General features: G+C 36.6%; 1 protein-coding gene across 1 annotated transcript in view; it reads right to left on the bottom strand.

The window, feature by feature from the left end:
* The window catches only part of LOC107708442 (calcium-activated potassium channel subunit alpha-1-like), a 285003-nt gene that overhangs the window by 40764 nt on the left and 225863 nt on the right, over window positions 1-18376 (bottom strand). The window contains exons 10-20 of the mRNA XM_016512675.1: window positions 15187-15297; window positions 14806-14911; window positions 14508-14590; window positions 13177-13246; window positions 12263-12418; window positions 8614-8723; window positions 8179-8247; window positions 6220-6231; window positions 3092-3178; window positions 2881-2957; window positions 22-30 (exon numbers count right to left, since the gene is read on the bottom strand). Coding sequence (XP_016368161.1) covers window positions 22-30; window positions 2881-2957; window positions 3092-3178; window positions 6220-6231; window positions 8179-8247; window positions 8614-8723; window positions 12263-12418; window positions 13177-13246; window positions 14508-14590; window positions 14806-14911; window positions 15187-15297 — 890 coding nt within the window. The remainder of the gene's footprint in view (window positions 1-21; window positions 31-2880; window positions 2958-3091; window positions 3179-6219; window positions 6232-8178; window positions 8248-8613; window positions 8724-12262; window positions 12419-13176; window positions 13247-14507; window positions 14591-14805; window positions 14912-15186; window positions 15298-18376) is intronic.

The raw sequence follows: 18376 nt of genomic DNA, 5'->3' as shown, positions 1-18376 counted from the left end.
AGGAAACCCGTTTTTACTCACAATATGTCACTACCAGTGAGAGGTTTAAATAAAGAGGCGGTATTCCAAGGCAGCAAGGAAGAAAATACATCAAGAAGTATGTCAATGACCATAAAGGGTGAAATAAAAGAACACAAACTTCCATTACAGCAATGGAAACCTCATCTCCTTTACTGTAAGGCTACTGGCCTCTTCTTAGGTGACATTTGGTTTTGGGAGGGTGCATATAATCAAAAACATTTAATTGGGGTGAAAACTGAAAGTATCAGTTTCCACAAAAATATTAAGCAGCACAACTGTTTTCAACATTGATCATAATAAGAAATGCTTCTTGAGCAGTAAATCAGCATATTAGAATGACTTCTGGAGGATCATGTGACACTAAAGACTGAAGCAATGATGCTGAAAAAAATATTTTAATCCCTCATTCATTCATTCATTCATTCAAAAATCAGCTTTGCCATTACAGGAATAAATTACATTTTAAAATAAATTCAAACAGAAAACAGTTATTTTAAACTGTTATAATATTTCACAATATTACTTTTTTTTTTACTGTATTTTCGATTAAACTAATGCAGCCTTGGTGAGCATAAGAGACTTCAAAACATAAAAAAAAAAAAGATAGTCTACGTGTTGTCAAAGTGCATCATCTGAAACAACATATATAATTTTCAAATGATGTAGATGTAAACAAACATAAAAATAAATAAATAAACACGGGTTTGCAGCTGTTTAAGTGTGCACAGCGAAAGGTCACTGGGAACGAATCTGAATTATTCATCTTGTGGCTAACTGGTTTGGACAAATGCTTATATAGGTCATGTAATAACAATGCATCATTCCAACATTAAAGTTAATGCACGCTCTACTTAACATAAATATTGCTTCATTCTACGAAGCCAAGATTAGCAAATGAAAACAAACATGTAGGTGTTGCTGCATGTATATATAATTAAGAGGGTGTTTAAGGAAATACATTTCTATCAAATTATATAAATGTCTGCAGGAGCTGCTCTGACAGTGGACTACACTCTGAGCTATTAATCTCTCTTCTACTTCAGTGACTTCCTGTCAGAAAGTGTTTTCACCGGGCTGAGGCAGCGGGACATGACAGTGGTGCGTCCGACCGGCACTTGCGCTGGGCGTTCTGGGTAAACAGGGTGGATATGATTGGTAAAATGATCCTGAGCCAGGAGTGTGTTTTCGGTGTGTCTGGCGAGGGTGGGCCAAGCTGCTCTTGCCTTTTGTTTTTCCACCTGACTGGTGTCATTACCTCTGCCTCTCCCCTACTGACACCACCATGAGCTGACAGCCTCTCTCTTCAACCCTGCTAATCATGTCATTCCCTCTCTACATCTGTATCTCTCTCCACCATTAGCATGCTGATGACTGGCTTTCCTCAAGAGTCTCACTCTTTCACCTTGTCATCTTTATCCCTCCTTTTCTACAGTTCATTGCTTTCTCCTTATTCTTTCATATGGTTGTTCTCAAAGTGAAAAAAAAAACACCTTAGGGGCTCTACTAATTTTGCTCGTCTTTTTGTTGTGACTGCAAGGCAGCAATGTGTTTTGTAGATAATTGTGGTCTTAGACATGACATCAATTTTTTTCACACATTAAGAAATTTAAGACTAAAGTGTGAAAATCTTCCACTGACAGCTGAACATTCTATCATTCAAAATGGAAACAACTGTGATGACATCACTGTAATATTTTCATTCTGAATTGCAATCGGTTATCTCCATTACATCTATTTGCATGCTGAATTGCAATTGGTCTCATCTTCTTTACACTGCTGTCAAAAAGCTTAGGGTCGATATGATTTTTTTTTTTTTTTCTGAAAGAAGTCTCTTATGCACACCAAGGCTACATTTATTTGATCAAAAATAAAGTTACAACAATAACACTGTGAAATATAAGTACAATTGAAAATAACTTTCAATATTTTTGAATATATTTTAAAATGTAATTTATTCCTGTGATGCAAAGCTGAATTTTTAGCAGCCATTACTCCAGTCTTCAGTGTCACATGATTCTTCAGAAATCATTCTAATATGCGGATTCATTGCGCAACAAACATTTCTTTTTATTATCAGTGTTGAAATTATAGTTTTGCTACTTAATATTTTTTTAGAAATTAATATTTTTTTCAAGGATAATTTAAGTTAAAAAACAGCATTTTTTTGTTGTTGGTAATATAAAAGTCTTTACTGTCACTTTTGATGACAGTAAATTATCATTGAATGGGTATTTTCTAAATAAAAGCATTTATTTCTTTAAAAATCGTACCCTTTTTGAATGGTAGTGTTTTTAATCAGTTATAGCTGCACATGATTAAATGAGGAGTGTGTCGCAGTATTCATCTAAAAGTATGTGAAAATACTCAGATTACCTACTGTTTCTGCTAAGATTCAGCAGCACACCTCTGATTTACACTTTACTATCCTATAAGGCCATGGGAGTCATAAAATTCAAATAGTTGAAAAAAAAGCGGGGGGATTGTTAAACGACTGGCTCTTTTCAAGTTTAAGCACTACAGTTATAAAGAAAGCTGTTGCTAACAACTTAATATTAATGCAAAGTTGGCTTTGGTTTTTGTACATAATATGCGAGTAGAAAAGCAAAACTGTGAACTTAAAAAAAAAAAATCTGATTTTTAAACATTATTTGTTTGCTGCCTTGCAAGTGTTTTTTGTTTGTTTGTTTGTTTTTGTTTTTTGAGCCTGACATCAGCCTATTATTTTATTTACAATATGTAACTTTTCAAAAAAAAAAAATGTTACATGTTACACAACGTAGCAGTGCCCTACAAAGTGAAAAAGAGTCGGCGGACACTTTCCGTTCAGACATGAGGCGAGGGATGGTCGGGTGTACTTACTTCTCTTGCAGCCACACTTTTTAATCCTTTTGGGATCTGTGATGTCATCATGACATGCTTTGCAGTAGAAAAATGCTCTGAAGAAAGACAGTAAAGAATTGAACATTCTGCTTCAAGTGTGCCCTTCAAATTTCAGTTTTCACTTGTATTTAAAAATGAAAAATTAAATTCAAGAGCACAAGTAATTTTGATGGATTGAAGAGATGATTACCTTTTCACCTCTTTGGCATCACTAGCGATAAAGAATCCCAAAGTCCCCTCCTGCATCTTAACGTGATTTCCCGGGTTGATCAGAATACTGTTCAGTCAGAAAAAAGGGTCATTGTCATTAACATGAAAATCAACCTTGCACATTCAACACTCTAATCAAGAGGAATGGTACATGTGTTTTTGGACCTTGTTGAAAAGACTGATGAGAAAACATGCATATACTGCATCAAATTTTGATACGGGAATTGTACTTTTGTCAAAAAATACTGCAGAGAAAGGGACCTATTCAAAAATAATGCTTAGGCCACTTGGTTTCACACAAATACAGTACAGTACACAACAGAATGACCAGCCCATTTTAATTCTTTTTTTTTTTTCTTATACTGAATTGTCTAGGTGATGAGATAAAAGAAAGAATTAAAATTGGGGCGGAAACAGTCTAGGCGACTCTGGTCGACAGGCCTTCAGAAACTCATGGTGTGAGGTCTATCGCCACACAGAAGCGCAATTTAATTCCTTTAGTGCAGTGGAAAGCAAGGGAATGACCAGCCCACCAAGAGTTCAGGGTGCATCCTGGGTCTCTGAAACTGTGGCAACAGCATAACTAAGCCAACACAAGCCATGCAGTTTTACTTGAAGTTGCTACTACGCAAACAAGAAAGCGGAATTCCAAAACCCTTGTCATAAATATTGTTACCATTACATTTGTAGCATCAGATTTAAGCCATGGTTATTACTTTTATTATTGTTGTTGTGTAACCGAATTTAAAAAATAAGCACTGACTCTATACCACCAATAATCAGTATCTGTTACTCTGACAGACTGAATTGTAATGTTTCTCTGATATTTTATATTTTTATTTGTCATGTTTAACGTTACTGACTATTATATACAAATATGACGAACTGCATGTCATATCATCTTGCTAGCCAATATTAACACTTTTTGTTTTACCTGGGAGTACCTTTTGCTGCTTAATATTTTATTTATTTCTGATGAAATAGAAACATTTTGTAACAATGTAAAAGTCTTTACTGTCACTTTTGATCAATGTAATGCATTGCTGAATAAAAGTACTAATTATTATTTTTATTTTTTTATTTTTGAACGGATGTTAAATCAATACAAAACATGTAAAGATGGCAATTGTAAAATGAAAACTGATAGGTTTCATTTTTTTTCTTTTTAATATCAAAAAGACAAAGCATTCTGAATCAAATTCAGTAAATGACAGAATTGTTTTGGTTGACGCAACCTTTGCTCTGGGTTTTGGCTCCTAGCGATTGATCAATCCCAGGCTATTGTGAACAAATACCAGTCGCTGTCAAACCTAAGCTAGCGCTGTCAGTGTCTCTGTGACTTCCCTTGGTGGGCGAGGAATTTTTGATGTTTATGAATCTAATGTCAGCTTCTGCCAGATATTTGAGAGAGTCTGGTTTGTAACTGTAGAGGTTCAGCAGTGTAGACAGAGCCACTGCTGAACCACTGTATCATTCCCCATTAATTAGACAGAGACGAGACAACACAACATAGCCATCAAAGGTTGCCATTTGTTAGGAATCGTCAATGAATTGAATGGTGGCTGCAACACTTGACAAATGCCCAGCCTGACGAGAGTGCCAAGGCCAGAGAGCCCAGACGAAAGGGAAAGGTACATGAAAGACCATCCTATTATTCCACAGACTCAAAACGGTGGCCAGCATCATAGGCTCTGAAAAATCCATATACTTAAATACCATTTGATACATGCAGTCTATCAAAATCCTTTCCCCTGGGCTCGTCTAATAACTACTTCATCAGAAATGAAGGCCAAAAGAGGGGGATTTAATCCATCATAAAGCATATTGGTTGGTCAAGTAATGAAAATGTCAAAAGCGCTCTGTCTTGCATGAAATCATTGTGCTGGGTTATTTATCACTGAGCTTTATATCTGATTAAATAGCCCCCTTAGCGAGAAGCAGCACATTTGACATGCTGTTCAGAAGATGAATACAAACAGACTCATTCACTGACATACTCGCACACATTGCTCCCCAAATTTGAGATTTTCACACCGTTTGACACTTATGCAATGGGCTGATCACAGACCGATTGCATGGAAACATAGGCTTCCGTTCAGACCAAACCTCATATTATGGGAAACAAAGCAAGCATCACACATCACTTCACAGAGCATACGGGCATGCGGTTACCAAGAGCATCACAACCAAGGGCACATCTAAAAGAGAGCAGGTGCAGCCATCGCACAGCGGCATGTAGATGCAAACTGTTGCAGTAACTTCTGTGCAGTTGGATTGTTGTATAGAACACCAAACTGACAGGAAGTGACCTCACTTCATAAACATCTACTCAGAGACGCACAGGCATTTGGGGACATGATGATAGTCAGTTCCAGACAAACACACACACTGATCGACCATTCAGTCACACACTCGCACTCGTCAGAATCAACATCACACACACAAATACAAATCACAGTCGCTCCAACACACAGAGACATACAAACGCAATACAGTGTTAGAGTGGTAATGACAGAAAAGGCAAAGATGGTCGCCATGAATAGTGTGGCCTTTACTAACCAATCAGTGTTTAGCATTTAATACTGCTGAATTAAAACTTGCCATATTGAGACACATCAGTTCTTAATGGACAAACACTAGTATTTTCTGATATATAATGCACTGAGTACAGCTGTTTTCCTATTAGGGCACTTTTCTTGGTGCATTACAAAAAAAAAAAAAAAACGAAGTACTGTTCGCATGGAGAGCACAACGCTGAAAAAGACACAGCCAGAAATGATTTGCAGCTGATGAACACTGAAAAATAATCAAAAAGGAAAGGAGAATAGAGGAAGTCGAGAACAAAAAAACAGAGATGAATGAACATGGAGTGGATAAATGCTGTGTTGATATGTGAAAAGCACAGACGAAGAAACAAGTGAATCGAACAATAGCAACTACTCTCTCTGCCTGCAAAGAAGTTAGTGCATTAAGCACAAAGAGAATCACAATAAGAGAGATAGCGAGAGATTTTGGCCATTTTTGAGAGGGAGGTGGTACAATATCCTTAAGCTTTTCTCCCACAGTTGATCTAAAGTGTAGAGGGGTGAGATAATGAAGAGGGCATACCGCTTTCTGCTTCTGCAAACAACAAGAAAACATTATAAATCAAACATAGACTGGGAAAAAAAGGAGGCGAGGTGTCAGTCATCTGTATCTGCACATTAAGATCAGAAAATGAAAAAAAAAAAAAATCAGTCAATCTCCAAAGTAGAGGGCAAAACAGTCACTTTCACCAAAAAAAAAAAAAATGCTTCACATTGGTTAACTTGTCTGTCCTACAAAGGAAAAATTATGGTCTAAATCCCAAAGTGCGCTTCCAAGTTTAGACCAGCCCAGGACAACAAATTGAGAGTTACACTAAAGTATAATGTTGTGCCCTCTAAAGGTTTTGCCATTATGTGAGGTTTGGTAAAGTTATTAACCAAAGTTTAACAGCCATCCATTAGAAAGTAATCAAATTATAGGAACTGTTTTACAGTCGTTTGTTGCGTGTGTTGCCACGAAGAATACTGGACATGAGTGACATTATAATGTGATATTGAGGAAAAACAAGGTTCTGTGTTACACTTTTGGCAGGTGATTCATAAAGAGTGAAAAAAGGTAAAAACTAGTTCATAACTGTTCTGAATACAGATCTCTCCGAGAGACAATATGGCAAAACCGGGTAGTGGTAGGCGATATGGGCAAAATCTTATATCACAGCATGACTCATTTTTAACATGGTAATGGTATATATTACAAACAAGAAAACTGTTCATTTATTAAATCACCATATGTTAAAAGCTATTTTGAGATAATCCAGAGAATTAAATACTTCACAAAATAAATACAATTCATCTCATTTGATCATTTTGTCTTTTAACTTTGAATTTATTGGAAAACCTAAAAAAAAAAAAAAAATTAATACTTAGTCAATGTAACTGAATGGAAAAAAAAAAACATTTGCATTATGTCACACCTGAGTAAAAAACAAAAGATTCAAAACTATAAAACTAACATTATAAAATGGATAGTTAAGATTAAATTGACTGGATGAGCCACGTTAAAATACCCCTTAAATACTAAAATATGTAAAATACTCATTGGCATTCCATATAAATGCTCCTTGCAATGTTGCCACTGTAAACTCTGCATTTTGCCTAACAAATATCACTCAGCAAAAACTTATAAAAAAAATAAAAAAAAAATAAAAAAAAACTTGTTTGGCATACATCCCACACTTTATTGCATGGAATGTTCTGTGACACGTAGCTGTCCTAACCAATATATCCATCTACTGTAAAATAAATGGTAATGTAGCATGTTTACACACATTTCTAGTGTCCCATAATATATACTGTCATACCACCAATCCCTATTAAAAAAAGGGAACAAAAAAGGGTCTTCTGGCTGATATTTTGATGTGTGTGTGTTTTCAGGCCAACTTGTGTTCTAAACCACACTCATTAGTACACACTGTACACAAAATGCATTAGTAAGAGTTACAGTGTACAGAAACATTGGAACACAGGTTGTGGACGTGGGAAGGGGTGGTGGGATTTGGCAAAGTCGAAGTTACTGAGACAGAGTATTTCATGTTATTAGTTCAAATGGATCACTTAACAGAATGCCACAAGAGTGCTATTGATAGAAGGCTCTTTACTCGGAGAGTACACCCTCATCAATACAGCATAGTGAGTCTGAGCAGATGTCATGGCTCTTTGGCTTCACGGTGACTCTTACAGACAGTGATTGGCAATTGTGATGCTGTGAGAGTCGAGCTGAGGCGAACTTCCTCCAGTGACAGAACGTAACATGCTGCTGTCTCAATGAGAGCGATTTCAATTTGAACCCAGATTAGATTACTTGCAGAGAGATTTAATGATGAAAACCTGCCAGCCTTTTCTTACAACATAATGTCTAGCAAGAAAAAAAGGATAACTATACTGAAGGGGATCTATAGGACCAATGAGAGACACAACTGCTTTGCCCCTCTTTGGTCAGTGTATTGTGAATGGTGGAGCTGAAGACCAAATGGGAACAAACCTGCTTTCCCTCTGCTCTGACTTGTACTCAATAGCGATCAACAACAACTTGAGCTTCACATAGCACAGCCTGAAACAAAGAATAGACATTTAGTGTGCAGAAGTCATCATTTAGCCATTTAAATTCATAAGACCCAAACTAATTAATGTTTATCTAGTGCAATCAGAAGACCCTATTACCATGAAATCTCATTGGTTAAAAATCTTGCTTTAAACATTAAACATCAAATTTGTTCCAATTGGCTGTGATTGTGTCAAGTAACAGTTTCGCATTCAGTGTGGACAAACAAAATTAGGACATGTGATAGTTCAGGTCTGCAGTAAATTTGGCAGTATATTAAAAGGCAATAATTTATGATATTTACTACAATGTGTTTGTATACAGAGTAACGACATGCTGTAAAGCTCCCATGCTTTAGAGCAGAAGCATACTTACTCACAAACTGTAGGAAATGAAAGCCCCACAAAGGCACTGGACAGGTACTCAGTGTACATTTCATTGGCCACTCCCTCCAGATAATACTTCTGCCATGTGTCCTCCTCAATCTGCACAGAAAATACAGTTGGATTCAGATACACACAGTCAGGGAGGACAGCATATTTAATTTGATGGGAATGGCTAGATAGCAATCAGAACATGTCTAAACATTTTTACAAAAAGACTCAAGAAAATTATATCTGACTTAAAGGGATAGTTCACTCAAAAATGAAAATTATGTTATCATTTGCTCAACTTCTTGTCTAAACCCATAAAACTTTTGCTCATCAACAAATTGAGATATTTTTAATGAAACCTGAGTGATTTATGTGCCTCTATTAAAAATCCATTCCACCAAACCATAAATATATTATAAAAGAAAATCATATGAATCAAGCACTTTAATCCAAGTCTTCTGACAAGACACAATTGCTTTATATTATATAAGGAATTGTGTCTCTTCAGAAGATTTTGAGATTGAATAGATTAAATGTAGGCTTTTATTCATATAAAAACACTGATCAAAAACGCATACATAGAGCTCGTTAAATATGGTAAGTGGAAAGTTTGATGCAAAAAAAACAAAAACAATGAGGTTTGTTTACCATATTTGATGTAGACTATGTACATGTGTTTATGTGAATAAAAGCCTAAATAAATCAGTTTTTCATATTAAGTAAATGTGTCTCTTCAGAAGACTTAGATTAAATTGCTTGATTCATACAGATTAATTTTACAATTCCTTTATGAACTTTTTAAAGTGTGTAAGTTTTGGTGTAATGGATTTTCAATGGAGGCACTGAAATCAATACTACTGAAGTCTTATGGTTCTGGAATAACATGAGAGTAAATAACTGACGACTGTTTTTGGGTGAACTATCCTTTTACAAACATGTCTTTCCAAAAATCTTCCAGTGAACAAAAAGCTCTAGGAAACATAGGTTGAGAAAATGAGGCAGTGTATCTACTAAATGTATGGTATATAATTCTTTCCCTCAAAGCCTTGTTTTCATGTGCATCAAATTACATATGGCATCTACCCTGACTAAGGTGAATAATCCCAAAGATGCATTGTGCACAGTCTCATACCGTGAGTAACATTCATGCAAAACACAGCTTAAACATGCCTTTCACTTTGAAGTTGCTCTCTCATTTTTTCACACCTGTAACATTTCAACCTTTGTCAGACTTCGAGAATAAAGGCCAGGCATATTCCCGTGTCTGAGCTCACAGCTGGTCTCTTCATCATCCTCTCATTACATGCGTCTCAGGATGTGGGGCGGGTGGGGCTGTGATAAGCAGCAGGGCTATTAGGCAAACACTCTGCCATTAGTCAGCCATCTCACCCAGCCAACGTCTGTCTGACAGACAGTCAAGAGAGACGCTTTCAAAGCCAGGCCCGACTCCCTTTCCCACTGCCAGGCTAAGAGCACTTGCATTCTGGGCAGGCATCTTTTAGGGCGGCACTAATCGGTAGAGATTTGTCATTTAGTCCTAAAGAGATGGCAGCCATTTACTGCAGGCTCCCTAAATTACCCCGTGCGTTTGCGCCCTGCCTGTCAGTGCTGATGTAAGTGTTGCGGGCGTGTTCTCTCGCACCCACTGAACAATTATTTCCTCCAGTCCCTCTAGAGAGCCCGATCCAAAACCCCTCTGCTTACTGCTTTTTTGTTAAACCTGAAGAGATAAAATATTCATGCTGAACATTCTTGTGGTTTTATTTGTAGCGAACGGCACAACACATCACAAATTTATAGTTAGGACAACAGATATAATGCAAATGTGTTTGTGGCTGTGTGAATGTGTGCGTCTCTGGGGTGTGGGTCTCATTAACACCTCTCGGTAACACCCTTCTGCTCTGCTTCCTGAATGCCCACTCAAATCAGTCATGATGCTGTCTACTCCACCGGCCCTCTCTAACCTCGCTCCTGCAGCAGACAGACTGCCCTTACACTCTCACACATTGTCTGTGTTGTCTTATTTGGGTATCACTGTGCCTTATGTGAAATTGCTGATGGAAACTGACTGAAGATATTTCAGACGAAAGCCTAAAAACACCTGTGCTGTTTAAGCCTACACACAAGCACAAGAAATGTTTGCTAGAAATTTTCTATACCACTAGAGAGGCTTTGTTATGGTTGCCAATTAAAGTTAAAGGATCTACCTCACGATTATTGAACATTAAACATGCTGATAATATTTATTTATTTATGCATGCAGTAGAAATTACATATTTGCATTACAGAAGAGTAAATAGTACCTGCTACTTGATATATATATATTTATATTTATTATTTTGTTTGTTTTTTTCAGAATTCTTTAATGAACGGTACATTTTGAAATAGAAATCTTTTCTAACAATGTAAAAGTTTTTACTGTCACTTTTACTCTTGAGAGTTTTAAATATCTTAAGTCATTTGGCTTATCTAGTAAAAGTATCTTGATTTAAGATTTTTTTTATATTTTGACTAGAAACAAGACAAAAATACTAAGTAAGATAAGCCATTTTTTGCAGTGTTTTGTGTACCATTACATCCCTAGCAGACAGTAAGGCAGCTAATGTAGTATTGGGACAAAGCCTATTTTACAACTAACCTAATTACAACTGACAGCTGATGGACATAATGTTAATTTTTCTCTGTATTACAGTATGTTGCCATCAGACTCATTAAGAGATGACTGGCATTTTAAACAGTATTGATACACTTTCCTCTTCACCCTAACAGATACCCTGTTTGAGACATAGAAAGTGATTTTGGTGTTACCATGGTATCTTTTATAAGTATGGACATTGGTCTGAGAGGTCTGATGTGTGTGTTTGTATGCTGCACTCTGGCATGGGTGGTCTGGGCTGTCTCTCCTCCATGTTTTTATGAGAAGACTGATGTGCCCTGCAGATGTTTCCACATATGCCACATTTAAACAGTCATTACAAAGTCATTCCTCATCTCTTTATGACAAGAGAATGCTGCTCTCCATGTTGAAAGCCTGCACAGTCTTGAAAAAAATTAATCAAAGAAAGTAAAATATAACCCCTTGCGGATTTCAGAATAAGTTTTACGATCTCTGCGAAATTCTTCAGTCTGATCGCACGCTCATGCTCTCTCTTGATCTCTCCATTTTTCCAAAGGGCTCCATCCAAATCTGAACCACCTGATAACAACCCACCACCTCACTGCAGTCATTCAGGCCTCGGACCGTTTTATTTAGTGTTTTCTTAAAAAGAGCAATCCGTACGATTCTGAGCAGTCTGGTTCAGTTGGACGATAAATAAAGATGGCTTTGGGGTGCAGTTCATTGACTATGAAACAGACACATGGTTCGCATTTCCCCGCTCTATCGGCACGCAGGAGGACAGTAAATTCAGCAAGAGGAAAAACCACTAATTTACATTCTCACTTCCGCCATGCCATTGACTCATATAAATTACCTCATAATGGCAGCGGCAATGCTGTGTTGCCGACCCGAGTAGGTCCCAAATGAGACCGCCAGGCTCAGAAGATGATTTACTCCATACCATAATGGCTCTGGTGATTGAGCTGAAGTGGGGATGGAGGCTGATTCTACTCTATGGGTTTTATCAAGGCTCAAGACGGGTTGACAGTACCTTGATGTATGACCTCATGGAGAAAAGGTTGGCGAGCATGGTGGACAGGCCCTGTGCCAGGCAGCTCTGGGCTATGAAGCCTGCCTTCAGCTCGGCCAGGCAGATCGCATCATCACCCTCCTTCCAGTTCCAGCTGGGAATGTTTAGCAGATGGGCCTGAGGACACACAGGACGAGACAAGGGGAAGTTAACAATGTCCCCTGCTGAGAAGTCTAACAAGTGTAGTAATGAAAAACACCAGCAAAAAAATAAAATAAAATCAATACATTTCTTACAGTTTAGGGAGAAGTGGTTGATCTAAATTAATTTGTAGCAGAAAAACATTAACTTAATATATATTATATTAAGGTCTGAAACACAAAACACTGTCACAACGAAGCATGTTACAACAGTCCACGGTCTCCCCTACCTTGTTAGATTATATAAATCTGTCAAACTGATAAAGCAAATCTCATAACAGTAGCACGTCACTATTTCATATCTCATTGCTAACACAGCGGGTTCGCTGACAGTCCTCTAAAACAGTTGACATTCAACTGCTCTCGAGTGAACTGTCCCATGAACAAAAAACATCCATCAAGTCATTAACATCTATTTCCTGTTCCAGCACTCCCTGATGAATACAAAGCTGCGTTCATGTTGCTGTAATAGGGGATAAACACTGAAGGGAAAAAATATGTAGACATACTGTATTTGATTCCTGTGAACTTATAAAATTCCTGTTGTCATGGACAGCAGAATCTGAAGGCCTGTTCTCATATGGCACATGTTTATCTGCCACATGTCAGATTTTTATTTTTTTTTTATTAAAATGATAGCCTCTTTGTACATTATTTGTATTCTTTCTCTTTAGGTCTTGTTCATTTTCTTGTTGATTTGAATTGACATAGAAACAGAAAAAATACACGTCCTACCTTGTTGTGGTACTGCAACATTTGAGTGATTATTCTGATCTTTGGATGGTAGTTCTTTATAGATATTACTCTGTAAAAAAGAGGAGAAACTGTATTAATTTACAGGTCAGTTAAAGCCAACATAAAACAGCATTTGTGGGAAAAAGAAAAAAGATAGAATATATACATTTTAAACATGGTTTGTTTCTTTAGAGGTATGAATTTAGCTTAAAGGTGCATTCAGTAATGTATTGCTTATTTAAAAAAATCCACAAAGATAGACTTCAAAAGTTTGGGGTCATTCTAATATGCTGATTAGGTGTTCAAGAAAAAAAAAATCTTAATATTTTCAATGTTGAAAACAGTTACACTACTTAATATTTTTTGTGGAAACTGCAAAAAAAAAATTCATGATTCTTCGATGATTTCAAAGTTCAAATAAAATACATTTGAAATACATTTTTTGTAACAATTACATTTTTTATCAATTTAATGCATCCTTGCTAAACAAACGTATTATTTCTTTCTTACTGACCTCAAACTTTTGAATGGTATTATATGAACAGCAATATTAAAATGATGTACACTCACATGAGATGAAGGCTCTAGACATATTAATCTTCTAGAAAAATCTGTTTTATTCTGCATGGAGCAGGTTGCTCCCTCATATAAACAAAAACCTACTGAGTGCACCTTTAACCTCCAGGAGGACCGTCCCAGAATTCACCATCGTAAGTCACTTTGGATTAAAAACAAGCATCTGCTGAATGAATAAAAAATGAATTAATCTTTCATTCCCATAGAGGAGCCTGTGATATGTGGCGGAACGGTATGATTTCCCTGTGAAATCCAGTCTGGATTTCTTTACAGTCTCGTAAGAGAGGTGCAGAATTTATTTCCATATTAAGCTGCTCTATAACACATTAGTTCAAAAGAGCACTCCGAGACCTGCCTAAATTAATATTTCATTTTCCAAACAGGCCAGTCTGGGTGCAATTCTGTGCATTACTCATGGCTAAAGAACATCTCCAGCATGAAAGGTGGAAGGGATATATGTTTGCCCTCCCTTCACATACACTTTTTCAGAGCAATATTAGTTGACTCCATCCCAAAGGAAATTTCTTCTGGCTCTTTTCATCTGTGTCCAGGTATAACGTGTGAATCTGACCTGAGATGCCGAGTATCCCATTCACACCTTCCTTTAACAGCACAGAAGGGTGAAAGACATCAGCTTTCAATCCATCTTTTTTACAGGAGGATGTCCCTAGTGAGTGTATGATGCTGCCCACAAACATCAAAATAAGATGTGCTCAAATGTGTTGATAGCAAACGTAACCCTTCACCGAACTGACCTCATGATATTAGAGGCATCTTCAGCATCGGGGTCTGCACAGTATTTGTTTGCAAGAATCAAGCAGGCATCCGCTGACTCGATCTGTACAAGATGGAAAAGAAAAGGTGACGCCTCAGTGATCAGAACAGCATTAAAACATCAAAAATATACTAACAATCTGCTGCATTATTATCAGCAATGTCTCTACAATTCTGCATCTGTAATGAACAAATTAATTTGTAAATGTATCAATGTTTGACCCCATTATTAAACTGTCAGATCAAACTGGGGAAAATTGTAAGTTTTTATGAGGTTACCTTCACTCTTGCTAGATCATGTGGGTTGAGGACCGATCCTTGATAGAATTCCACCTGAGTGAAGTGACGTTTGAACAAGGCTTCCAGCTCAAGATTAGGGGAAATACTAGAGTTTGGCAAAAAGAGAAAGTGTGTTATAATGAAAAAGAATGCTTTTTTGAGAATGCTATAAGTTTATAAGAACAGTGTCATTTGTGCACCACTAGCGGCTAACAAAAGAATGTCAATACAGCTTATTGGCTGATCTCTTTGTTATATAAAAACAGGCAACTACATTTGATTTATTTGTTTTTCTTAGTAACATGCAGTCATTATATTCTTTACAGTGCGGAAAGGCTCCATCAAGTTTCTAAAATGTATTCCAAAGGGAATTGTACTTACTTATGAAGAAAAACAATTTCTACATTGACATCATCCCTGTCCTTGTGTAGGAAGTCTTTAAGGAAGTTGGAAACACTTTCGAGCGTGATATGACCACAGACCACAATGTGCCTGTAAGGGGGAAAATTCAGCTGAAGAGTGTAACATAAAATAAAACAAAACTCTGGCATATCCTAAAAAGGAGCATAAAGTCATAATAACCAAAAATGTCTTGAAAACATTAAATGTTGTGGCTTTCAAATATTCACTGTCCGTTATAGTCATAACAGCACATGTTGTTTTACCTCATATTTATAAACATGGTTTAAAATATTAAATGAAGTGCTTTGAACTTTTCAGGACAAACAAAATTGAATCTTTCGTTTTAATGTTGGTTTGTCAAATGTTCTTAATAAGTCGTGTCTCTGTAGCCAAACCACCCCTGTGCTAGGATGCATGTTGACATGTACATCAATACTAACTGACAAGTATCGGAACCCCTGTCAAAAGTGGTTAAATTGTTTTTGGATCTGTGGCTGCCATGAACTCTAACCGTGACTTCTCCGGACAGGCACCGAATGAAAAACTTGCAATATATCAGAACAAACAAACAGACTCAACTGGATTGTTCCAGAGGTCACGGTCTTCTGTGGCTCATTTATTCCATAGTAAGATCTAGTTTCATACTCTAGAGCTGTTCCAAAACCTAGTAGTGAGCTGCATTGACATCTACTGGCTATATATGCTGCACTCAAATAGTGATTCTGTGATGTATTAAGATGCAATAATTGAACTAATCAATAATCACACAAACAATATTTACTTAATATTGAGCTAATTACATTTTAGATACAATATAGTCAGTTGTATATTTTTGTATTTCCAACTAAAATAAAATCTAAACAAGCAACATACAATAATGACATTCAATTCCTGAAGAAGTCGTCTTAAGTTGGTTGAGTAATTGATTCAATGACTCACTCTTAATGACATTCACTATTTTTTATTCCTCAATGAATCAGTGTTTTTGAACAAATCAGTTTTATTGTTATTCGGTGACTTGCACGTGTTTCATTTTTGATTAAATTAGTATTTTTGAACCAATCAGTAGAATAAATAATTCAGTAGCTCACTCATGAAGAAACTCACTTGTTTAATTTCTACACTAATCAGTTTAGTCAATGATTCAATGACTCACTCAAAAAATACACGTTTAGTTTCTGAATGAATCTGACTATGAATGCATCTGTTAGTCAGTGATTCAGTATTTTTTTGCTAAATAAATCAGTGTTTTTGATCAAATCAATTTAGTAATTATTCAATGACTCAAAGACAGTCACTTGTTGCCAACTACTGGCAAAGCAATGTAACCTGCAAAAAGAGTCACTAAAAATACCTCAATTGAATGTTGCATTTTTAAGCCTTTAAACTATATACCAAACTACACACTAATGCACTTTAAATTACACACCAAAGTTGTTCTCAGGAGTTTTTCATGTCTGCAATGATCTGACTCATATAAAAGATTACGGCCCATCATTACTATCCTAACAACGTGATGGCCACTTCTATTACTGTTGCAGAACAATAACAATGTTTTATTTGTGAAGCAGGGCTTCTATGCAACAGGAGGTTAAAGAGTTGAGCTTTAGCCATGGGGTTTTGCGGATCACTTTACTTCCCATACTGGATTACTCCAATACTGCTGTGGTCAAAGTCTCAAGAGCTTTAACCATGCACGGTCATCAATCTAAATCTGTCCAAACTAACTCTCTCATGTCTCAGCAGACATGATGTGCTCATGAGTTTACAAAGAACAGGGGCTGCTGACCTTAATTGTAACTGGGTGTATGTGCCTGTACACTCTCAGTTGCAGGAGAGGTGCTTATTTGTGCTCAGATCCTGGGCAAACATTAAGCGGATCTCTGTTTGCCAGAGGGACGCAATGAGGCTTTATGAGTGCAGTGTCTGGATGCTATCACACATAATGATCTTCACAGATCTGGCCTCTTGTATTTAATGAGTGGTAGTAATTGCATGCATGACTGTCCTGGGATGAGAAGACTCTGTTGAGTTGATGGCTTGGTGTAAAGCCAACAGCGTCTGGCAAAGGGGTGGCTTGATGAGAGACACATTATTCATGTTTTCCTATTTCCAGAAATGCCTATTTGAGAGCTTTAGTTAAATCGGAGAGTTTTATATGACAATGCTCTCACTCTTTTTACTCTAGAACAGAGTCTCTGGCATGAATACAAACAGACTCTGTCTCGGCTTATGTCAGACATCTTGTCTCCATGTTTGGATGAGCTATCAGTGGTGCGTGACTGAGCTACTGATTGTGTTTCACCACTGCGGGGGAGTTTTTTTTTGTTTGTTTGGTTTTTTTTCTTCAAGTTTATGGTACCGCTAATGAAAGCAATACAGGATGTAAAACAGAGTATTAGATAGATAAAAGATTAGATGAAAGAGTATTAGATAAGACTGATGTCATTATGTGATGCCTAAACCTTCATAACTATTTTTGTGCTTGCGTTAAAGTGTTCTCAGTAATACATATAAGGTCAGTAAGACCCCCTTCCAAAAAAGTAATGAAGGATCACTCTACATGATCTGTTTGTCTGTTGGCATTTCGTGCACTCTATTTCAAACTTCTTTATGACTGCATAATCACACCATTGCTCAGAAATAGGAGAGAGAATTCAAGTTTACATCACTGATTAAAAATAATATGAATAATTACTATGAAAAAACTGAGTATTTTACCAAGAAAAAAAAAAAATGTAATTTTAAAATATAAAAATGTTTAAACAATTAATTTCTGTTAAAAAAAAAAAAAACTTAAAATCTACACACTAACAACACTATACTGTGAACAACACACAGTGTTATGCACGATAAGGTGAAATAAAATTTTTAAAAAATGTGCACAAACTTAGCAAGCAAATGCAGAAGGGCAGTTAACCAGCATGCACTGTGAATCATGCCAAATAAAAATGAAAAAATAAAGCACCAAAAATATGGAAATCATAACCAAAATTTAAAAGAAATTAAAAACAAAAAAGCTCGAACATCAGCCTCAGCAGCGAAACCATTGATACTGCTCTAATCCTTAAACTGAGTCGAACGAAAAGGGTCCCGGTCTGTTTCTGCGCTCAAAAAGTGGGTAGTTCCACAATTAGTTCTGGTACTATGAAAAGGTTCCCGCGGTGCG

Source organism: Sinocyclocheilus rhinocerous, unplaced genomic scaffold (genome assembly GCF_001515625.1).
Source record: "Sinocyclocheilus rhinocerous isolate Xijiao unplaced genomic scaffold, SAMN03320098_v1.1 scaffold295, whole genome shotgun sequence".
NCBI lineage: Eukaryota > Metazoa > Chordata > Actinopteri > Cypriniformes > Cyprinidae > Sinocyclocheilus > Sinocyclocheilus rhinocerous.
The sequence above is the reverse complement of the archived record's forward strand: the minus strand, read 5'-3'. Positions and strand labels throughout refer to the sequence as shown.